This window comes from Apodemus sylvaticus, chromosome 17 (genome assembly GCF_947179515.1).
Source record: "Apodemus sylvaticus chromosome 17, mApoSyl1.1, whole genome shotgun sequence".
In the NCBI taxonomy this organism is placed as follows: Eukaryota; Metazoa; Chordata; class Mammalia; order Rodentia; family Muridae; genus Apodemus; species Apodemus sylvaticus.
Window position 1 is genome coordinate 42,926,589 of NC_067488.1, and position 24,630 is coordinate 42,951,218.

The window sequence follows — 24,630 nt, forward strand, 5'->3', positions numbered from 1 at the left end:
TCTATCAGACAGTAGCACACAGGTCCTCTCCACTTCCATGGGAAGGACCGTAGAATGGCCAGAGCTACTGAGGGCTTGTGGGCATGGAGCTCAGAGCTGCTGAGAGGCCTGGTTGGACTGTGGGGGCTTAGAGCTTCCGCGTGCATGACCCGTGTGTAACTACTATAGCCATGGGTAGAAGGTGGTCACAGAGGCCCTTCGCGGCCATCTTCTCTTGCCTGTCTCTTGATCCCTCCTATGACAGTGCGTACCTTGAGAGAACAGGATGCCCATCACATACAACAGGCTGCGGTGTGGGAAGACGCCTGTCAGGAACTCCGTCTCCAAGTGCTTGGCCACTGCCGGCCATGAATGCTGACAGAGAGCCAGTAACACATTGCTGGCTGCATCTTGATATAGATCATCCAGTTCCTGGGCAGGGGAGGAAGGGTGGTGGTCAAGGCAGGGGGTGGGGACAGAGGGAACAGGGCGAGAGTGATATGTACCAAACTGGGCAACTCCACATGTACTGCTCTTACCAAGCCATCTTTTGGATAGAATCCAGGCTAAGGGACCCTGAGATGGGCTGCCTCCTGATGCTGGGCTTTCTAGAGCCCAGAACACAAGTGCTGTCTTTGCTTCCCCAGCCTTAGCTACCGCTCTGTCCCTCCCGTGCCAATCCCTCTTGTTCCGGTCAAATCCATGTAAGCCCCCTCCCAAGCCTGCCTTCAGGACACCCATTCATAGGGCCTTCTGGCTAATGTCACCTTTCCCATGGAGCCCAGGCAGCTCAGGACATCAATCGCCACTACCTGCCCCTACCCCCAATTCTTTGTCACCGTGAGTTTTGAACAGAGGCCATATTTCCACCTTAAGATCTCAGCCTGGACAGCCAATGTGTGTAAAGCACCACTGCAGAGTCCAGCCAAGCAGCTCCCTGTCTGCCTGCCGGAGGGTCCTTCCCAGACAGCTAGGAGCCCAGTGCCTGCAGTTCAGCTGGGTGCCACACAATGAGCTTCCCAGCAAGTGGGCTATGTTTTGCCAAATCTGCTCCCGCCCACTCAGGGTGCCGTTCGGTGGGGTTGGAGAGAGGTGGATCCAGCAGGGTACAGCTGCCTGCTTGAATCTGATGGTTTGGCAGCATCAGTAGGGATAGATGTCTGAGCTCCTCCCCCTCCTACTCTCCCCCTGTGTTGCAGGAAATTATCCTATGAAATTCATATACCACTTATAGCCTATTATAGGCACGGTTTGTTAGGGCCTCTCGTTAACACACTGGATTGAATCTGATTTTGCAATTAAAAACAAACAAACAAAAGTCCCCCAAACCCCCCTAAAACATTACAGAAGTCCTTCGCCTAAAACTATATTTAGGAGATTAAAAAGAGGGAGTGACAGTAGTCATGTTCTGAAAGCCAGGAATTGAAGGACAAGGGAACTGAAAACCTAGGGCTGTGCCAGCAGCAGGGAACACTGAGATCTGCCCCCTCACTCAGCACCATCCCTGCATCTGGAGGATGCACCATCTAGGTTCCCTAACCTTTGGAACTACTGTGGCAGTGAGGGGTGGGAGGACAAGCCACACAGGGCATGACGGTGACGAAAGCACACAGCCTACTACCCAGTACAAGCCAGAAACAACTGACTGGAGAAGGCTAGAGGCTGAACACAGACCAGCACATCAGGTAAAATCTCTTTAAGGGCAAAGGGGTCCGCTCAGTTGATACAGTACTCACTGTGCACGGACCCGAGTTCAACTCACAGGACCCATATAAAAAGCAGGGCACAGCGATGTATGCTTGCAAGCCTCGTGCTGGGGAGACAGGGAAGGGTGGGTCTCCAGGACTGGCTGGCCTGTCAAAATCAGTGATCTCCATGTCCCTGTGAGGGACAATGTCTCCAGAGACACTATCCTCCTGAGGAATGTCACAAGAGGGACTTGTGGCCCTCGTGTGCATGGGAGCATGTGTGCACACACACGTGGCCACCATGACCCTGTACTCACGCTAAAAAGTGAAAGCTGACTGATGTCACCGTAACGAGAAGAGGAGGTGACCTCCCTGGATGCAACAAGCCACGCATGCTACGGCAACATACACCCTTTGTTTTTACCCATGGTTCCTCACTCACAGGCCCCTCTTCACACATGGCAGAGCACAAGACCTAGAATTATCTCACGCATCCTAGCCGGCTTTCTGTTGCTATGATAAATGCTGTGACCAAAGCACTTGGGGAGGGAAAGGTTTATTTTACCTTGTAGGTTACAACACATCACGTAGGAAAGCCAAAGCAGGAACTCAAGACCGGAGCTTGAAGCAGAAACTGGAAGAATACTGCTTATTGGCTCTCTCCTAGGTTCGCAGTCCGCTACCTTATTTATCTAGCCCAGGTCCAGCTGCCTAGGGGTGGTACTGCCCCAAGTGGGCTAGGCCCTCCTCCAAAAATTTAGCAGTCCTGAAAACGCCCCACAGACAAGCACAAAGCCCAGACTGATAGAAGCAGCTCCTCAGTTGAGGTTCCCTGTTCCCAGGTGTGCCAGATTAACAGCAGGGATGAACCAACCACATTCCCCAAGGCAGGCAGGCTGCAGACACCCCTGTCTTTCTCTGCTTGTTTGTCTTGGAGCAGGTCAGAGACCTTTAGACCTGCCCTGGTCCCATGGTGGGTCATATGACCTCCTTATTCCAGGGAGTTCCTGCCCTAGGCCCTGTAGGGAAGAATGTTACTCACAGCAGCAGGAAGTGCCTGAGCAGAAAGTCCTTGATGGCTCTCCCGGCCAGGCCACTTACAGGAATTAAGAGTCTGCACAGGAACCAGAAAGGTCAGGGTTCACAGATTCCTTGATAGCTCAACCCAGAGAAGGTTCTGGAGATTGGGAATACCTGAAGAGGGCAGGTATTCGCCACACATCTTCCAAGCACATTTTCCTCTGTATGCTTTGCAGTTTCTCTTGCAACACATGAATATGCTGAGAGAGTCTTCCCCTGAGTTCCCTTAGCTGCGTGAGATAATTAAGTGAAGACGGGGTGGTGGTTGTGGGCGTCCTGGTCTGTGGTTGCCGGTCAGCGGAAAGGGGATGACAGCTGTCGAGGTGACAGTGTCTAAAGGTGGGCAGGCAGCCTGGGGACTGAGTCCAGCCTGCAGAGATGGAGGCCACCAAGAGGTAGAGTGTGTCAGAGCCTCCTTGGTTTGGGGGATGCCTTGCTGGTGCCTACAGCCTCAGAGCTGCTGGGCGTTGGAGCCACCTACACACCTCCAAGGTCGCAGGCTCCTGCAGCACCTGAGGTGGGAAGGTGAGGACCAGAGGCTGGTTTCCCCTAACACCCAGACAGGGAATGAAGGAGGGAGACTTTGTGAACAGAATCGAGATCTCTTGAAAATTAGACTTCTGAAAAGGTGACGTGTAGCGTGTGACTGTGAATGAGAAGTGTCACAGTAATGGAGAGAGGGGGCGGATTTTTATTCCTAAGAGGAAGAGCGAGGAGCAGCAGGACTCTCGGAAGAGGTGACAGAGAAAGACAAGCTGTACAGGGAACAGAAATAAACTAAGCCCCAGCCTGGCTCCTCCCCGTCCCCCCTCCCCCCGCCACCCACACCCCTAGATTGGGGTGGGATGAGGTGAGGGCAAAGTCTCGTTTGTGTGTGTTATAAAATTAGAGAAATAAAGATCAGGAGGGGTCCTGGAGGCTGGGGAGATGGCTCAACAGTTAAGACACATACTGTTGAACCCAAGTTCGGTTCCCAGCATTCATGATGGGCAGCTCACAGCCATCTATAACTCTAGTAGGGAGCCAAGCCTCTTTAGGCGCTTGGACACACACACACACACACACACATGCACACACTTGCAAGCGCGCATGCATGTACACACTCGCGCACTCGAGCACATGCACATGCGCGCGCACACACACATGGGCGCACATATACATGCATGCATACACACAATTAAAAAATGAAAACAAATCTTTTAAAAAAAAATCTTAGTTTGTATATGTGTACAGTGTGTGGGCACGCGTGCCACAGGTATGCATGTGGGGGTCAGAGGACAGTTTTGGGGAGCTGACTTTCTGTTTCAGCTCTATGTGGGTTCCAAGAATACAACTCAGATCTCTAGATTGGCATCAAGCCAGCTCACCAGTCCAGGTTTGGTTATTCTATTTTACTTGTAAAAAAAGCGTTAGTATTTCACACCCCTCTTTGTTTACTATTATTTACAAATTGTTCTTTCCGGTTTAGATTTTCATCTTTTGCCCCCTCCCTCTTTCTCACCTTCTTCAGTCTCCCCTTTCCTGTCCTCTTATTTCATTTTATGTATGTGAGTACACTGTTGCTGTTTTCAGACACACCAGAAGAGGGCATCAGATCCCCCTACAGATGGTTGTGAGCCACCATGTGGTTGATTGCTGGGAGTTGAACTCAGGGCCTCTGGAAGAGCAATCAGAGCTTTGACTGCAGAGCCTTTTCTCCAGCCCAATTTCATTTATTATTATTATTATTGACATATTATTGCTTACCTTGACTAGTGTACCTTGACAGCTTACTCTACCTATATCATTTTTTGCCATTTTCTTTTCTAAAGTTATTGGTGGCATAGTAGTTAGCTTTAATTGATTTCAATTATGTTTCTTTATCTGCTTTGGTTTGGTGTTGTTGCTGTTATAGTAATTTGTTTTCTCTTCTCCTAGTGGTGCTTGGGAATTAACCCTCAAAGAGAAAGGCTAGGAAGACTCCAGAATAAAGTCGGAAGGAGCGAATGCCCCAATAGATGAGCAAACCGCACAGCACAGGAACACAAGAATCATGGGAAAGCAAGGCAGTGTCACTCTTGCAAAAGACCATGACTCTTCAGCTACTAAATCAAAGATGTGGAGAGGGTTCACGTGCAATGTATTAATAAAAAGATATGAAGCAGCAGTCAAGTGGTCTGAAATGAACAGATAAAGAAGTTGAAAGACACTGCAGAACCCGGGCAGGAGAGTCAGGAACACCGAGGAGATCAGTAAGAAAACAATGTTTGAAAACAACCAGCAGAACAAGAGTTGAACAGAAATGCTGGAAACGAAACAGAGAACCCTGGAAACGAAGAATCACCAATACAGGAGGCCAAGCCAGGAAAAAAAAAAGGAATTTAACACAAGGTTGAAGAGATATGTTTTCTTTTGAGACAGGGTTTCTCTGTGTAAAAGAGATCTGGCTGTCCTGGAATGAACTCTATAGACCAGGTTGGCCTTGAACTCACAAAGATCTGGCAGCCTCTGCCTCCAAGTGCTGGAATTAAAGGTGTGTGCCCGCCGAAGCAATCTTATATTCAGAGACCAATAAAAGAACAAATAAGCATTGTCTTAAGTTGTGGGAATTCTGAGGGATAACTACAAAACCAAATATGAGAACCAATGGGTAGAACCAATTGTAGAACCAATGAGAACCAAAAGGGGCTAGAATACAAATGGAAGAAGGCCCAGGAAAACCTATTTAGTGAGTAGTATAGTGGAAAACCCCCAAAGGAAAGGAAAGAGAGGGCATCCTAGAGCAAGAGTAATTTAGAACCCCAAACAGACATGCCTAAGGAAGAATCACCCAGTGATTAAAAAAGCCAGGACTACGGAAGAAAAAAAGACACAGGTCTGGATATTCAAGAAGAAAATGCCATCTCAAAGCCCAGCTGATCAGACCTCACCAGACTTCTCAGGGCCTCTTTGGCTTCTTGAAAGCCTCTTTGAGCACCAGGAGGAAAGAGTTGACAACCCAGATACCACACTCACCAGCCTTCCCTCAAAAATTAACGGATAAATAAAGACAACAGAGAAATGGAGAAAGAGCACTACAGAGTTTTCTCCAAAACAAATTCCACTGAGAGTTTATAGGACAAGTCAGTATGTACATGAAAACCTGAAATAAATGCATAGCACCTTATCAGATCATAATAGAACAAAACGAGAAAAGAAATCTCAAGAGACACTACAGAAACCATACAAACATATGTTAGCTAAATGGTACACTCTAGATGTGAGTTGCTGAATTTTTTTCCCTCTGAGTCAGGGTTTCTCTGAGTACCCCTGGCTGTCCTAGGACTCATTCTGTAGACCAGGCTGGCCTTGAACTCAGAAATCTGCTTGCCTTTGCCTCCCAAGTGTTGGAAACAGATTAAAGGTGTGTGCCACCATCGCCTGGCTGCTGAAGAAATTTTTAAAAATTCATAAAAATCAAATGAAAATGAAAACATAGCTTCCCAGGAATACAGCAAAGGTGTTTCTAAAATGTAAGTTCATGGGCAAGTGCTTACATTAAAAAACAACCACCACCACCACTACCACCTCCACCCCATCACCACCACCACCACCACCACCACCACCACCACTAGAACGAGAAAAAACTCAAATAAAAAGCTCAACAATGTATCTCAAGCTCTTAGAGAACAAGAGTAAGCTACTAGAAGGGATGGGACTGAGAAGTAAAGATGGGGAGGAAGTAAGTAACACAGGGACTCTAGACACCAGAAAGACCCCGTGATTCGGAATGAGCTGGTTTTCTGACAAGATACAGTGTTGCAAACTCTTATGTGGGGGCACTTGGAATAATGTTAAACACTCAGTGATGTTTCAAGAGAAAGCATGGAAACGGTCAGCCCAGCAGTCCCGGGTAGATATGCTTTCTAGCCTGGTGACCTTAGCACAGTCTGTGAGGCAGCAGGCTTTCTGCCACCAGACCCTCCTCTAGACCCATTCCATTGCCTTGCATTTGTTAGTTAATCTATAGACCCTATCTTTACGAGGATGCCAAGGTACTTTAACAGAGTTTCAATGCAGCCAGAGCTGATTTGGATTTAATCAACTTTGTTCCTCTCAAAGAGATTTTAGGTAAGTTGTGTTGTTCATGTGGAATTTAGCTGGTCATCACAAAAAACAATCTGTTTTTTTTTAAAAAAAAAACAGATCATGCTGTGCTTTAATAACCCTAAAACAAACCACTTGGGGGGTCAGACCCCTGAAGTTTGAAAGAAGGCAGCTACTGAGTCCTGTTGAGCTGAACTGTCTTCTTGGCCTCCCCCACCACGCATCCCCCGCCCCCAGTTCATGACTCTGCTGCTATGAAGGCTGCAGAGACACCTGCAACTCTTAGCAAAACTAACCAAAAGAAGGAGAGAAGAAACAATGGAAAAGGTAGAGATGAGGTGGGGGCAGGGAGACATTATAACCGACGCCAGTGAAATTCAGAGGATCATCAGGGACGACTTGAGAAGATATGGATAAATTCCCAGAAACGCATGGACCTGACAAAATTAAATCAAGTTGCCAGAAACAACCCGAACAGATGTAGAATAAGCAGTAGAGAAGAGACAGTAGGGAGGAGCCTCCTGACCAGGGAATCCCAGATCTGGCCACCCACCTGTGGGCCTTTAAAGAATTAACATCAGGACTCCTCAGATGGTCCCATTCCACGGAGAGGGGGGATACCAAGCTCATTCTACAAAGCCACCTGATGTCCGAGATAGTTACTTTTTACATCGCTGTAACACAGTATCTACAAAGAGAACTCAGTGGAAGATTAGCTCAGGTTCAGTTTGAGAGGGTTGGTCCTCATGGTGGGGAAAACATGATGCAACTTGGGGGTGGATTCTGTACGTCTTGGTGTGTTAGAAAGCAGAGAGAACATGAGACAGTGTAGGTCAAGCCTATAATTTCAAGGCCTGCTTTCTGGTGGCCCCCTTTCTATAACAAAGCCCCGCATGGTTAAGGTCTTACAACTTCTAAAACAGAACCACCATCAAGGGGCCAAATGTTCAAAGACATGAACCAGTGAGGGACACATCACACTTAAGCCTAATCACCTAATCAATTGTTTTAATCAAACCTTAAAACAATACCTAAAATCATATAAAGGTATGACCACACACACACACACACACACACACACACACACACACACACACACACAGAAAGAGAAACAGAGTCAGAGAGACAATGTTCCCAAATGAACATAGAAAAACTTTCAATAAAATACTATCAGACCAAATTCAAGAACACATTAATATTGTGGCGGTTTGAATGAGAACGGCTTCCATATTTTTATATATTTAAATGCTTGGTTCCAAGTTAGTACACTGTTGGTGTACTCGCTGGTTTTGTGTGCCAACTTGACACATGGAGTTATCGCAGAGAAAGGAGCCTCAGTTGAGGAAATGCCTCCATGAGATCCAGCATTTTCTCAATGAGTGATCAAGGGGGAAGGCCCATTGTGGGTGGTGCCACACCACACCGGGGCTGGTGGTCTTGGGTTCTATAAGAAAGCAAGCTGAACAAGCTGTGAGAAACAAGCCAGTAAGCAGCACCCCTCCACAGCCTCTGTATCAGCTCCTGCATCCAAGTTCGTGCCCTGTGTGATGTCTTGTCCTGACTTCCTTTGGTGATGAATAGCAATGTTGAAGTGTAAACTGAATAAACTCTTTCTTCTCCAACTTGCTTCTTGGTCATGATGTTTGTGCAGGAATAGAAACCCTGACTAAGACAGATGGGAAGGATTAGAAGTGTGCCTTTGTTGGAGGAGGTGTGTCCTTGTTGGAAGAGGTGTTTTGTCAGAGATGAGTTTTGACGTTTCAAAAGTTAACAGCAGATTTCTCCCTCCCTCCCTCCCTCCCTCCCTCTCTCCCCCCCTCTTTCTCTCTCTGCCTGATGAAGAGGTGTAGGGAATTTGCCTCTGCACTTTCCCACCACTTGTGGGTACGCAGTTAGAGCTCCCCTCCCCCTCTTTGCCAGCATAGATGTCTCCAGCCTTTTGGAGAAGGCAAACAGAGAGGGCCCAGCCTGGCACCATAATATTGCAATTCTCCTTTTCATGGTGGCACTCCCTTCCCCCTAACGACCCCCCAGAGGGGGGCAGATGCCAGCCTTGGGAACAGACAAAAAGCAACATACCCTAGCCTCTGTGTCACCGAGGCTGACACTCTCCTTGATAGATAACCAACATTTCTCCAGTGCAGATGGCTCCTGCCCTTGAAGGGACCAAGGACCAAGCATCCTTAAACTGATAAGAGGCCCACTCTTAGACCAAAAGGGAAGGACAATTAAGTGTTCCCAGACAGCTGTGACCAGTTTGTAAAATACACTAAGCTCCCGATAGCACCATAAAGTTACTTCCCAGGCCAGAAAGGTCCCCCTCCCAGCTGCATGGTTCCGCCTCGCTGTCTGACTGTTATCAGTTTTGAAGAATGGCTTTCCCTTATCACCTCCCTAGTCATGTAGCCCTAAAGTTTGAGGATCCCTGCCTATGCATATGTGTGTATATATGCTCTGAGCCCCTGGACACAGACATCACATCCCTAACCTGAGCAGTGGGATAGGCTTGTGATCCCGGTCTGACTCAAGAAATAAAAGCTCTTTGTTTTTACATCGGATTCGCAATTCCTGGCGTTCTTCTAAGGGTCCCGAGAACTGGGCATAACACAGCTACCTGTGGATCAGGATATGGAATTCTCAGCTACGTCTCCAGCACTATGTCTGTCTTCCTACCACAATGCTCCCCTCCATGATGACAATGAACTAACCCTCCAAAACTGTAAGCAAGCCTCTCAATTAAAAGCTTTCTTTTGTAAAGATTTTCTTGGCCATGGTGTTTCTTCATAGCAACAGTGACTAAGGCGAGAAGTTGGGACCAGGGAGTAGAGTATTACTGACAGTCCTGACCATGCTGTTGTCTGGAGGAATAGGGAAGATTTGGGGACTTTGAACTGGAAAAGTGGATGACCGTGTTAATGCACGTACAGAACTATAGTAGGAATATGGAAGACAGTGGTGCTGAGGGTGATGTGCAGTACTGGGGCCCAAGCCCAGGAGGTTTTAGAGAAGAATATTACAGACCATTCATTCTTGTGATATTTTGGCAAAGAATGTGGCTGAATTTTGCCCTTGTCCTCAAAATCTTCCAGAGGCTAAATTGAAGAGTTTTGGGTTAATGCTACTAGTAGAGGAGATGTCAAGACTTTAGTATTGACTGTATCCTGTGCACCCTGTGGTTATTAGTGCCCACTGGTAAGCAGATCTACAATGAAAAAGAGCAAACAGGGTAATGAGAAATAGAGAAAGCACAGTTTGAGGAGAAAAGGGGCAAAAGGAAATGCAGTGAGGTCCTGGGCTGAAGGAGATAAAAAGTCTGATGCTAAATGGAATAAAAAGAGTGCTAACCTCAGGGCAAGATCCCAGCTAGCTAAACTTTCAGTTTGTGAGAAGGAATTAAAGGACTGCTAAAGTAGCAAATGAAACCACGGACACAGGAAAGCTGATACAAGTGTAACCCAGGGTTCCAGCCCCAGCAATCAGGAGAACTCCTAAACTTTGGCCACGTAGCTCTGGTTTTTGAGTAAAGCTTATGGGAAAGGGATGTGGAATTTTCCTCTCCAGTTAAGGAAAGCTGCTACAGGCAAGCGTGGGTCAGGGAAGTCCTTGTGTGGACACCTGGAGAGGCCATCGTGTGAAGCTTTGAAGATGAAGCCAGGGTTGTGTTGGAGACCTCAAGATGTCGGAGATGGGATACCTGCCAAGGAGAGCTGCTGACTGGGCCTGGAATGGCGCCAAGAGGGAGAACTGTGTTGCAGTCAACAAAGCTGGAGCTGTTGGAGTTCCAAAGAACCTTTTGACGTTGGGCAGGAGATGCGGAGTGTGTCATTTGCCAGCTGGGCTTTGGATTTGCTTTGACCCAGGATCTCCTCACCGTGCTCCCTTCCCTCCCTTTTTGGAATTTAATGTATATACTGTGACATTGTATGTTTGAAGTGTGCGATCTGCTTTACACAGAGTTCCAGTTAAGAGATTCCTCTGAGTCTCAGAGGAGACTTTGGACTTTAAACAGTGCTGAGACTGTAGACAATGGGGACTTCTGAAGCTGGTCTGAATGCATTTTGCATTATGATAAGGCTACAAGCCTGTGGGGGCCAGGGAACGGAGTGTGGTGGCTTGAACGAGATTAGCTCCCATAGGTTCATATATTTGCACGCTTGGTTCCCAGTTGGTGGACTGCTGGGAAGGATTAGGAGGTGTGTCCTTGGTGGAAGAGGCGTGTTGCAGGGAGTGACCTCTGCAGGTTCAAAAGCCCATCCCAGGGTCTCCTCTCCTCTCCTCTCCTCTCCTTTCCTGTCTCCCTCCTCCTCCTTCTTCTTCTTCTTCTTCTTCTTCTTCTTCTTCTCTCTCTCTCTCTCTCTCTCTCTCTCTCTCTCTCTCTCTCTCTCTTTCTCTCTCTCTCTGGCAGGATGCAAAGCACTCAGCTACTTCTCCAGAAACATGCCATCCTGTTCTGTCACAATATTAACAAACTAACCCTCTGATCCTGTAAGTAGTCCCCCGCCCCCAATTAAATGCTTTTTTTTTTTTTTTTAAATAAGTTACCTTGGTCATGATATCTCTTCACAGCAATAGATACAAACAGTAACCATGAAAAATCATACACCATCACCAAGTTGGTTTCACTTCAGGGATAGTCTAATATATGGAAATCAATAAAGTGTCTACAGGATGTAAATAAAATCAGGGATGGAAATCACGCGATCAAAGATGCAGAAAAGGCAACTGATAACATTCACATCCCTCCATAATAAAAGCTCTGAAGAAGGTAGGACTCAACATAATAGAGGCCGGACACTCAAATCTACAGTGAACATTCTAATAAATGAAACCGGCTCAGGGCATTTCCCCTAACATCAAGAACAAGATAAACACATCTGCTGTTTACACTTGTATCGAGCATAGAGCTTGAATCACTTGTGAGGGTACAAAGTTATGATGTAGAAACAAGTGACATGAGGAAGAGATTAAGAACTCAAATGGCAGCCGGGTGGTGGTGGCGCACGCCTGTAATCCTAGCACTTGGGAGGCAGAGGCAGGCGGATTTCTGAGTTAGAGGCCAGCCTGGTCTGCAGAGTGAGCTCTAGGACAGCCAGGGTGACACAGAGAAACCCTGTCTCGAAAAAACCAAATCAAAAAAAGAACTCAAAATTGACAAATGGGACCTCATAAAATTACAAAGTTTCTGTAAGGCAAAGGATACCATCAAGAGGACAAATCGGCAACCAACAAATTGGGAAAAGATCTTCACCAATCCTACATCAGATAGAGGGCTAATATCCAATATATATAAAGAACTCAAGAAGTTAGACTCCAGAAAACCGAACAACCCTATTAAAAAATGGGGTACAGAGTTAAACAAAGAATTCTCACCTGAAGAACTTCGGATGGCGGAGAAGCATCTTAAAAAATGCTCAACTTTATTAGTCATTAGGGAAATGCAAATCAAAACAACCCTAAGATTTCATCTTACACCAGTCAGAATGGCTAAGATTAAAAATTCAGGAGACAGCAGGTGTTGGAGAGGGTGTGGAGAAAGAGGAACACTCCTCCACTGCTGGTGGGGTTGCAAATTGGTACAACCACTCTGGAAATCAGTCTGGCGGTTCCTCCGAAAACTGGGCACCTCACTTCCAGAAGATCCTGCTATACCACTCCTGGGCATATACCCAGAGGATTCCCCACCATGTAATAAGGATACATGCTCTACTATGTTCATAGCAGCCCTATTTATAATTGCCAGATGCTGGAAAGAACCCAGGTATCCCTCAACAGAAGAGTGGATGCAAAAAATGTGGTATATCTACACAATGGAGTACTATTCAGCCATTAGAAACAATTAATTCATGAAATTCTTAGGTAAATGGATGGAGCTAGAGAATATCATACTAAGTGAGGTAACCCAGACTCAAAAGGTGAATCATGGTATGCACTCACTAATAAGTGGTTATTAACCTAGAAAACTGGAATACCCAAAACATAATCCACACATCAAATGAGGTACAAGAAGAAAGGAGGAGTGGCCCCTGGTTCTGGAAAGACTCAGTGAAACAGTATTCAGCAAAACCAGAACGGAGAAGTGGGAAGGGGTGGGTGGGAGGACAGGGGATGAGAAGGGGGCTTACGGGACTTTCGGGGAGTGGGGGGGCTAGAAGAGGGGAAATCATTTGAAATGTAAATAAATTATATCGAATAAAAAAAATTAAAAAAAAAAGAACTCAAATGGCCTTCATCTTATTTGCAGATGACACGATTCTCTACACCAGGGGTTCTCAACCCTCCTGATGCTGCGACCCTTTAATACAGTTCCTCAAGCTGCGGTGACCTCCAACCATAAAATTGTTTCACTGCTGCTTCATAACTGTAATTTTGCTACTGTTAGGAATTGTAATGTAAATATCTGATATGGGACCTCTGTGAGAAACTGTTGTTTGACCCCCAACAGGGCTGTGACTCACAGGTGGAGAACCACTGCTCTACGCTAAAAACCCTAAAGATACCAGTAGAAAACTCTTCAATCTGGCAAATACTTAGCAAAGTAGCAGATATAAAAATCAACATATAAAAATCAGCGGTTTTCATTATCTCAATAATGTCCTTATACTGATGATGCATGCACATGCTAAGAAAAAAAGCAAGAAAACAAATCTTATTTAAATAGCCTCAAAAACAGTAATGAAAACCAAGCATAAACCTAACAAAGGAAGAGAGAGACTTATAGCATCAAAACTTTGAAATACTGCCTAAGGAATTTCAAGAAGGCACCAAAAAGACAGACCTTTCACCGTTAATGGATGGATGGGATTAATAATATGAAAATGGCTACCTTACCAAAAGCAGCCCACAGATTCAGTACAGCCCCATCAAAGATTAATGATGTTCACCACTGAAAGAGAAAACATCCTTAAATATGGAATCACAGAATATGCTGAATGCCAAAAGAACCCTAAGCAGCGACGGCAATGGCAGAGGTATTCAAATTATACCACAGGGCCACAGAAACAGAACCAGCATGGTCCTGATACAAAACCAGACAAATCAACCAATGGAATAGAGTAGAGACTCCCAAAATAAACCCACTACAGCCACTTGGTTTATAACAAATATGCCAAAAATATATGTGGAGAAGAGAACAGCTTTCAACCAATGATGTTGGAAAATACTGGCTATCTCCACGAGGAAGTCTTAAACTAGATCATCTCTCAACCTGAATAAAATTCAATTTATGATCAAAAGCCTTCACAGAAGACCTGACCATTTGAAATTGCTAGAAAAAGAAAAAATAGGGGAAATACTTCAAGACAGAGGCGTTGACACACAAACACAGCCCTCATCTCAAAGGGGATAAAGGGTAGTTTATTTTGGAGTCGAGTATGAGTGACCAGAGTTCCAGAACACAGATTTAGCCTTCTTGAAATTTCCATGTCTTAGGCAGGTCGCATTTCTTACGAACTTTTTATAGTGACAAAACAAAAGAATAGCAATAGGGGGGCTATTTTCCAAATAGGGTGGTGGGTAGGGCAGGAAGAATGGGCTACAGCAGGATGGAACTCTGCTGTAGGCCTTAGCTGCTGCTGCTAACATCTCATTTCTTGGTTGGTGGAAGTCTAGGGTTTTGATAAATTAATACATTCTAAAGGGTTTTCTTTCTTTCTTTCTTTTTTTTTAATCTGCTAGACTATTAGGTCTGGCTTTATCTCTTAGTGATGAGGTATTTGTTCTAATGCAGAAGGAGGGCAAGAAATAGCTGTTTAGCAGGCTAAAGATAGCCCACAATAAACTGCAACCAGGCTCTGGGTTTGCACCACTCGGTCCCCTCCACAAGGCTGTAGTCAGTTAATCAGTCTCTGCAGACACAGCTTCTTTCCAGGAACTCCTGTTCACATAAGCACAGGCAAGGGCTTTTTGAAAGGGACTCTAAGAGCTCGGGGAAACAACTGTAAGAATTGACAAATGGGATTGCATGAAATTAAAAAGCTTTGGCACAGCAAAAGAAACAATTACCAGGGTGAAAGGTCTGCGTGCAGGATGGGGGGGAAATCACTGGTAGCTATTCATCTGACTGGGGATTAATATTGGGAGCATTTAAGGAGCTAAGAAAATTAAACACCAAAAGACAAATCATCCAATAATGAATTGAGCAGGCAGTTTTCAAAAGAAGTAGTTACAAATGGTCGATAAGCGTCTGAAAGAAAAAAGTTCAACATCCTTAGCCCTCTGGGAAATCCAAGTCAGAACCACACTGAGATTCCCTATCATCCTACAGAGAATGGTTGTGGTATAGTTTGCTTATATGCTGCTGTGATGAAGCACTCATCGACTGAAATCAACTTAGAGTAGAAATGGGTTTCTTTGGCTTGTGGGGGAAGTCAGGGCAGGAACTCAAGCAGGAAGTGAAGGCAAAACCATGCAGGGACACTGCTTGCTGTCCCAGTCACTTGGCTTTTGCTTAGCTATCTTTTCTGCCTAGGGATGGTACTGCACACAGTGGGCTGGAGCTTCCTCCATCCTAGCAGTCCAGCCAATGCCCCAAAGAAACATACTCAGGCCAATTGGAAGGAATTTTCTTTTCCCAGTTGATTCTAGCCTCTGCCAAGTTGACAATAAAACCTATATAACACAGGGCACCATCAAGATCAACAAGTCCTGGTGAGGATGCTGGTAGGGGTGGGGCTTATGCAGTTAGTTGGTGAAATTATACTTGAGCAGCATCTGTGGACATAAGTATGGCCGTTCTTTGAAGAACTAAAAGGAGATGTGCCACGTGATCCAACTTTATCACTCCTGGGCCAACCTACCACAGAGGCATGTGACATGTTTACATGGTACTGTTTGCAACGGCCAAGGTATGAACTTGTTGGCTTTGTTCTCCATCGGAAGATGAATGGATAAAGGAAACGCACCCTTAACACACAGTGGGCTTTTATTCAGACACACAAAGGATGTCTGCCTGATTCCATTTCTGCAGGAAAATAGATGTAACAGGAGATCACGTGAAATAAGCCAGAAAGGGAGAAATGAATGTCACTTGTCTTGCCTTGTACCTGGAATCTAGATTAAACAATACATTAAAAACAACAACAACAACAACAACAACAACATGAAAATGGACAGGAAACTGCTTTCGAGAGGAAGATGATTAGTGGTAGCTGTGCAAGAAGGAAGAACGAGGCTAGATAAAAGCAGCCTGCACGAGGCACGTGTTTCTATGTGTCACAGCTAAACCTGGTTTTTAAATTTTTTTATTTTTTATTTTTTGTACAGAGTCAATCCTAAGAAATAGAACTGTTTGCTCCCAAAAGTTCTAGAGGCAGCACCACAGTGATTGGTGGGAGATTTGGAATGTTGCGAACTTTCAGCCCAGAGAGATGGGATGGGGGGGAGAGGAGGCAAGAAGCGTGGAGAGGGAGTTCTGTGTATCAGCATTGACACAGAGCAGAGGGACGCTGTCACCAGTACAGGACGCTCAGCAGTTTTCTGGAATCAGATACTGCTGCCAGACTGAGGACACATGGCCGTGGCCATGGCTCTGTGGTTAGACTCAGTGTAGAAGTCTGGAGCATGCAAGGCAAAGCCATGCTGGGTTTTTGGAGAGAAAACAGGACATATGAATGACCTGGGCTCAGCCGGCTCGGAATTTTAAGAGCCACACGGAGGGCACAAAGACCAGAGGGACAGTGAGCTTATTTCAGTCCATGCTACAAGAGAATGGAAAGAGTCCTAGAAACTGAGCACTCAAAATTGGACCTTTCAAATGTTCCTGCTGAAGAAACTGCCAGAGAATGTGTGCGTCCTGGGCTTCGGACTGGCTGAAGACTATCTCTGCTTGGACAGTATGAGCCACTGCGGCAAGCCCTGTGGTGCAGAGGTGGGGGGGCACATCTCGATATGTTCAGAGGCAGAAAATGTTGAGTGGCCCTGGCCCCCTCACCAAGCCCACACTCAGCTTGCCAACCCCCAGCTCTGTGTCAGAAAGCCTCAGGAGCGTCCTTGTCTACTCCAGGGAGAAGATGTCCCAGGCTGACCTGTAGCCCTCACCTCTGGCTGCGGTTCCTGCTCTAGGGCGTTACTGCAGAAAGCCTGCAGCTGCACCTGTGTGTGTAACGGTTTTGTTGGCTTGTTTGTTTTCTTTCAGTTTCTCGAGACAGGGCCTTACTCTGCAGCTCAGGCTGGCCTGGAGCAGTGTGGTCCAGGTTGGCCTCAGATTCATGGTGATCCTCCTGCCTCAGCTTCTCATGTGCTGGTATCACAGACACTCACTGTTAAGAGTTGGCTTCTGTTGTGCAGTTCCTCGATGAATCCAATATACTTCACAATGATGAAAAAAAAAACTTGAATAAAGGAATTAAGTGGACACAGTCTTTGCTCTTTTTCCTCTGCAGTCCACACCAAGGCTGTTCAACCAGGCAGCTCATCAAGTAGTTCTCTACAACCTAGACTGACAATTCCCCCCAACTCTGTGAGCCCCCATCATTCTTTCTGTTAAATTGCACATAAGAACCTCTTGGTAGGCTGGACACACCTCTTTCTGTAATAATAACCACCTAGTAAGCTGGCTGATCTCTGGGCTGTGCGAAACACCCAGCGAGCCAAGGTTCTTTCCATCCTGATGGGTGTGTTAGCATTGTATAGCCATTAGATTATAACTCTGCATCCATGGGCCCTGTCCAACCTGTGCCTTATTACCGGTAACCTGGGGGCAATTTCTATCTAGTTACTTACCATACTCCGATTCTCTCAGAACCTCTCTTTGTCTGCCTCCTGCCTCCTGCCCTTGTGTTAGGATGGCTTCCACTGGATGACATTGTGCCAGGCCACAGTTTGGATGTTGCAGCAAGTATGTTATTACAAACCTTCTCCTTATGACGTGAACCTTCTGAGCTATTCAGTGTGATATGGACAGAGAAATAAGCCTGGGCTCCCTTGTAGAAGGTTGTAGCTTGGAGTGTGGTACACCTTGGTGACAGTCACTGTTCCCTGAACACCATTTGTGCTGTGTGTATAAAGTAGCTCACCATGGACTCCCCAGGGTCAGCGGATCTGGAGAAATCCACCTGTCTCAGGCCCCTGGAAGCCATTAAGGCCTTTAGAACAGTACGAGGCCATTGATATTTCTGGTTCACACCTGGTTTGGTGGGCTGGGGCAGCTGAATCCCAAGCTTGTATGTTTCCATCAAGCAGAGGCACCCAAGAGGCAGGAGCTCAAGGGGTGGGTGAAGCTGGCGATAGTTCTTCCAGATGCTGGGGTATGGGCATTGGGGAAGGAAGAGACATTCTGAGAGGGATGGTTGGTTTTTGTGTATGGGTCTAGCAGGGTCCTGCATGAGACGGTTCTGCTGAAGAGGCCATTTTAAGGACAAGAATAAACAGAAAACACGTGGACGGGAGAGCTTGGAACCATGCAGCTACATGCTTTGGACCCCAGGCACCTGACTAAAGGGCTTTTGGAAGCCCTTGGGGAACCAGCGTGTGTGCCATGAGTGGGCGGCCTACCGTGGACTTGGCCATGTGCTCCAGGGCCAGCTGCATGAAGCACTTTTGCCAGGTCTCCTCCAAGACCTCGAGGGCTCCAATGACTGCCACCAGGACCTGGAACAGCCGGAATCTGTGTCGGCAGGACATCTGTGGAGGACAGAGGCTAGATTGAGGCCATGGCGTCTGACAGTGACAGCGGATGCCAAGGAGAACACTGTTTGAGAGGATATGAAAGGAGGCTGGAGGGAGGGAGCACACGTGGACACAGCCATTTGGCAATTCTTAGGAGACACCTGTCATGTGCTAACCTTGAGCCTGGCCTACAGACTTGAGGAAGAAGAAGAGCTCGCCTGTCCTCAGGGAACTGCTGTGGATTTAAAAACTCCACCTTCAAAGTGAGGTCATCTCTTCATCAACGTGTAGGCAGATTTTCCTCATCCATGCATTAAATGCATTTATGCATTCAGGCATTCATAAATGAATGCTTCCATCTCCATGTTTACTCTCTACCTATACTTCCCTTCTTCCCTCCCTATATCAACCCACCTCTCCATCAGTCACTATAGCTATCTACCCACCAATCTAGCTACCCAACCCTATATCCATTATATCCAGCCATCCGCCCATCAATCCATCATCCGTGCATTTGCCCACCTCCCATCCACCCACATATTCTCCCACCAGTTTCTACCATTTACTGGTTCTGTGACCTTAGGCAAATCCTCCTCTTCCCAAAGTCATAGTTCTTCATCTGCGGCAGTCATGATCTCTGCCTCCTGAGTCTGCTCTGAGGTAAAGGGAAGTGGGTACCTTTCCCTCCCTCCCTCCTTAGCCTACTGGCATGCAAGGAGATTGAGATTTTGCCAGAAGGATGTAACTTTCCCACTTAAATTCAGGGGCTGAGTCTCGCTTGGGATCCAGTACTCCCCCATGGTCCCCGTGCTTGCCCCAGGGGCCTAAGCAACACCACCTCTGGGTTGTCTTTGAAGAAGTCGTAGATGGTTTCCATCACCAGGTTGGGGGACCTCTGAGCCATCTTCTTTATCTTCTTGGTGATGTACTTGATTTGGAGAAGGTCTGCGGTGCCTATGTCTCGGAGCATCTTGAAGCAGATGGCTAAAGATGACAAGAAGCATAGGGTTGGGTGGCTAAGGAGGGACAAGCATGCAATGAAAGTTAGAGCCCGACACATTGGGAAGTCACCTGAGAGTCTTGCCTCCATGTGGTCCTTCATGGGGTTTAAGGTGGGACAGAGCAGGAATACATTCTCATCTGCATATTCTCATTCTCTCATTCATATTTCCCTCTATTCACTCATCCAGCTATCTACCCACCAATACTCATCAATTCATCCTGATTTCTATATATCCAGTGATCTAGCTCTTCATCCCATGTCTGTTCATTTCATATTTGTTTAACCAGCCATCTACTTGGGTATTCTGAAATCCACCCATTCCTACACCTAGCTAACTACTATCTATTAATACATATTTGATCCATTTAGCAATACATCCACCCATATAATCACAAATCCACTCAAAAAGTAATCTCTTTATCCTTCCATACAAAAATTCTTTGTTTTTTTTTCCAACTGTCTATTTGGTCACTTGATACCCTTTGGCACTGGAACGAAGAGAAAAACATTCCAGAAAGAGAAGTTCATGTCTAAACTGAACTTCTGAGGTATAAATGGTGTGGGTGGAGAGGAGGTGTGGCTCAGAGGAGGAAAGGGCATTTTATTTATTTTGTTGGTGTTTCAGGAGGCAAGAACAAGTGAGGGGCACACAGAGAGCTGGGCATGTCCACAGCCTTTGTGATACCCAAAGTCTTAGAGAGGAGCTCCATCTACCCCTCATCCTCAGGGCCACTTCTGGGAGGGCCTGGGTGCGGCCTGTTGTCTGGGCTACCCTCACCTGAGTTGTAGGCCTCCTCCATAAATAACTGGTGCTCCAGGGAAGTCTGGCTGCCCTTGGATCTGCACAAGAGGATGGTGGTAGCGTGGGGATCTCTGTCCCTGGAGGTATAGTCTGGTGATTCCCTGGTGCATGTTGATGACTCCTTCGTAGAAACAGAAACGTGGGAGGGGATTCTGAAATGGAGCAAGTTCCATGTATAAGCATCATGTGCATTTATGTGTGGTTACGTGCTGGGCACATTGGCATGCTTTACACTGGATAAGGCTCTGCAGTGTCCTTCCAGGTGTCTGTCCTTCTGTTTAGTGGTCTGGTGAGCCTGAAGAGTGTGTGTGTGTGTGTGTGTGTGTGTGTGTGTGTGTGTGTGTATGTGTATGTGTGTGTTTACCTTGAGGCTCTAGGACACTGTTGAATAAGCCAAATCTTCTTAGACTAGGGTCTGACCCCACGGTGGGGTATCATATAACTGCATGTTGGAGCCTCAAAAATTTGATGACAGTGAAAGATTTCTGAACATGCAACACCAAAAACAAATTCAAACCCAAACATACTGTCAATTGGAGATATTTCTGAAAGTGTTTGCCTGCGCTGCACTGTGTGAACAGGTCCTGAACACAACGCCGCCCATGCATTCTGCACTACACACAGTGTCATGGAAAACTAACTTTAAATAGTTCCCTGCCAGCATTGCTCAGCATGTAAGTATCAAATTAGTGCAACTTTGGATTGTATTGTGTTAGACACGCACACCCCCTCATTAGTAAGTACTTTGCTTTCATCTTTAATAAATGGTAAGATCCTACATACCAAATAATTGATTAAGAGAAATTGCTTTGTGGTTTTATGATCAGCCCGTGTTTGACTTGCATGCCTGTTGTTTATACCTGACTTTGGGGATGTTTGGCTTGTATGCCTATTGTATACATCTGTATCCCTGGGGTCTTGTAAAAGTTTCTTATGAATGGAGAAATTTAAGGTCTGGAGTAGATGGCTTGGCCCAGCAGGAAGACAGACAGACACATTAAGAGTCCAGAAGGCCTCAGAGTGGCTCATGCCTCCTGATCTCTCTCTCTCTCCTCTCTCTCTCTCTCTCTCTCTCTCTCTCTCTCTCTCTCTCTCTCTCTCTCTCCCCTCTCTCTCTTTCTCCTCTCTCCTCTCTCTCTCTCTCTCTCTCTCTCTCTCTCTCTCTCTCTCTCTCTCATGTTGACTGGGATACATGTTGACTGGGATTCAGAGCAGCAGATGTAATATCCTGCCTACTCAGATATCCCTTGAGGGATCTCCACGTATGTGGGCAGCTCTGCAGAAGCAGTAGCAGCAACACAGATGATGCAGGTCTTTATGCTTTGTAAAAGGGTACAAAGTATCCTGAAGAAAAGGCCCTCTGACTTTGGATGTTGCCCAAGTCTAGTTCCTCCCTGCTTCCATATTGGCTTCTGTTCCCTGCTTCACAAATGCCATCTGCTAGTTCATATGTAATTCTCAGTTTCACATATTTCCTACGGGGAAGGCCTCTTCTAGAATAGGTGATGGGGATAACCATGCCTGCAGACTGAACAAGATCACGAGGCATATTATTAAGCAGCTATCATGAGTGTATAAGCCATCATGAGACAGCCATCATGGTTATACCAGAAGGTAGCAGTCTCTAAATGTTTTATTTGTTCATTGTTTCACATGTGACACCTGCCACCTGTGCATCCATGATGGAGCCACCAGGACCTTATGAAACCAGAAACTGGCAGAAGATATAGAAGATCGTGGTCACCAGTAGACACCACCAGTATAGGACAATGATCCCCGAGAAATGGAAGTCTACAGAGTGAGCTTCAGGCTATGAAAACTGGTTGCTGAGACACAACCTAGTTCCCAGTGGAGACCAGGAAAACCTGTGACATTTGTGAGCTGCTGACCTGGAGGTGGCAGTGTAGGGAGACCTCAGAGGTCAGTGTTTGAGGGTGGGAGGCCCACAGGGAACTCGGAAGGTCTCCAGAGTCTTTTCCAACCCCCTCTTCATCTGACCTTGTTGCGTGAAGAGGTAGGAGCAGGGGAAAGAAACCCTGGAGCTGATGCAGGGCTAGAAAGCATTCCTTTCCCTTCTGTACAATGATGCCTTTAAGGAGTCACATCAATTACAGGGAATAAAATCTACCCAAGCAAGGGTGCTCTTGCTCTCCTTGTCAAAGCTCTAAAAAGCAAGGCTCGAAGAGACCAGCTGTTTCCACAGGCCATATTCCAGACAGAACTGAAGAAGCTTTATGTGTGCAGGAACAGCATCATACTAAACACAGTCTAGTTCATGGTTACTGACAGTCACTTGAAATCTACCAGAAATGCAACATAGCAAGAAACGATCCACAAAGAGAAGAAAATGAACAGACCATAATCAATATGGAAGGTCAAGTATGAGGTACACCCAACGTTAGGGAGGCTGAGTGAGGTAGGAGGACATCTCTGCAAGACTGGTCTATATAGCAAGTTCTGGACTAGCCAGGGCTACAGTGTGAAATCCTATGACAAACAAGCAGATGCAGATCAATGCAGTAGACACGGTCACTGAAACGGCTGTATTCAACTTGCTAGGACGAGACTTAAGGATGCTAAGGAAAGAAAGGGGAGAAATAAAAAGGATGAGAATCATGTTTCAGAGGAAGACTCCAGTGGGCGACTCCAACGGCAGACTGTACACCTAGGAAGGAGAAACTGGCAAACAGCAAAGATCTGAAAATGAAAACACAAGCAGACTAGACAAGATGAAGCAGAGTTCTCGAGCTGTGGGGCCAACTTAGAATCTCTTATTACTTTCTGGGTTTGATAAAGACTTCAGATCCACTCATCTAGGACTTTGCCACGAGCAAAGAGACACAAAGGACACACCAAATGACATTGGGAAAATGCCACCTGAATCCAGAGGCAAGGAAAAGAAAACAGGGTTTCCTTCTGTGCCCAGAGCTGATCCTGTGCCACAGCGTTCCATACCCAAATACCTCTGGGAGGGAGCTGGTCTCCCATGAGTGTGGACAAGCCTGTGAACACAGGTAAGACCACCACTTCTGCTCAAATTCCTGGCCCAATAGGGACCTGCCCAGAGTCATCAGGACACAGGAACTAAGGAACAGCCGTGGACAGGATCCTTCTGGTTTCTATCTGCACCCCAGAGCTGACCCTGTGCCACAGCTCTCCATACTCAAATTCATCCCAGAGAGAACTGGTCTCTCAGGAATACTGACACACAGGCTTGTAGGAGGGACAAGCCACAGTCAGAGACAGCAAGACCGGCTAACACCAGACACAACCAGATGGCGAGAGGCAAGGGCAAGAACATAAGCAACAGAAACTAAGGCTACTTGGCATCATTAGAACCCAGTTCTCACACCACAGAGAGACCTAGATATCCCCACACACCATAAAAGCAAGACTCTGATTTAAAATCACATCTCTATGATGATGATGGAGGAATTTAAGAAGCATGTAAATAACCCTCTTAAAGAAACACAGGAGAACACAGGTAAAAAGGTAGAAACCCTCATAGAGGAAACACAAAAATCCCTTAAAGAATTACAGGAGCTGGGCAGTGGTGGTGCACACCTGTAATCCCAGCACTCTGGGAGGCAGAGGCAGGCGGATTTCTGAGTTTGAAGTCAGCCTGGTCTACAGAGTGAGTTCCAGGACAGGGCTATACAGAGAAACCCTGTCTTGAAAAAACCAAATCCAAAAGTCCAAAAAACAAAACAACAACAAAAAGAATGACAGGAAAACACAACCAAGCAGGTGAAGGAATTGAACAAAACCATCCAGGATCTAAAAATGAAAACAGAAACAATAAAGAAGTCACAAAGGGAGCCTGGAGATAGAAAACCTAATAAAGAGATCAGGAGTCATCGATGCAAGCATCACCAACAGAATACAAGAGATAGAAGAGAGAATCTCAGGTGCAGAAGATACCATAGAAAACATTGACACAACAGTCAAAGAAAATGTAAAATGCAAAAAGCTCCTAACCCAAACCATCCAGGAAATCCAGGACACAATAAGAAGTCCAAACCTAAGGATTATAGGTATAGAAGAGAGTGAAGACTCCCAACTTAAAGGGCCAGTAATATCTTCAATAAAATTATAGAAGAAAACTTCCCTAACCTAAAGAAAGAGATGCCCATAAACATACAAGAGGCCTACAGAACTCCAAATAGACTGGACCAGAAAAGAAATTCCTCCCATTACATAATAGTCAAAACACCAAATGCACAAAACAAAGAAAGAATATTAAAAGCAGTAAGGGGAAAAGGTCAAGTAACATATAAAGGCAGACCTGTCAGAATTACTCCAGACTTCTCACCAGAGGCTATGAAAGCTAGAAGATCCTGGGCAGATGTCATACAGACCCTAACTACTATACCCAGCAAAACTCACAATTACCATAGATGGAGAAACAA

General features: G+C 46.1%; 1 protein-coding gene across 1 annotated transcript in view; it reads right to left on the reverse strand.

The window, feature by feature from the left end:
- LOC127667339 (maestro heat-like repeat family member 5) overlaps positions 1-20,446 on the reverse strand; it is a 61,933-nt gene extending 41,487 nt beyond the window's left edge. Inside the window, exons 1-5 of the mRNA XM_052160346.1 lie at positions 20,439-20,446; positions 20,198-20,373; positions 19,255-19,400; positions 18,303-18,431; positions 252-411 (exon numbers count right to left, since the gene is read on the reverse strand). Of these exons, the coding sequence (XP_052016306.1) occupies positions 252-411; positions 18,303-18,431; positions 19,255-19,400; positions 20,198-20,373; positions 20,439-20,446 (619 nt within the window). The remainder of the gene's footprint in view (positions 1-251; positions 412-18,302; positions 18,432-19,254; positions 19,401-20,197; positions 20,374-20,438) is intronic.
- Positions 20,447-24,630: the final 4,184 nt, after the last annotated feature.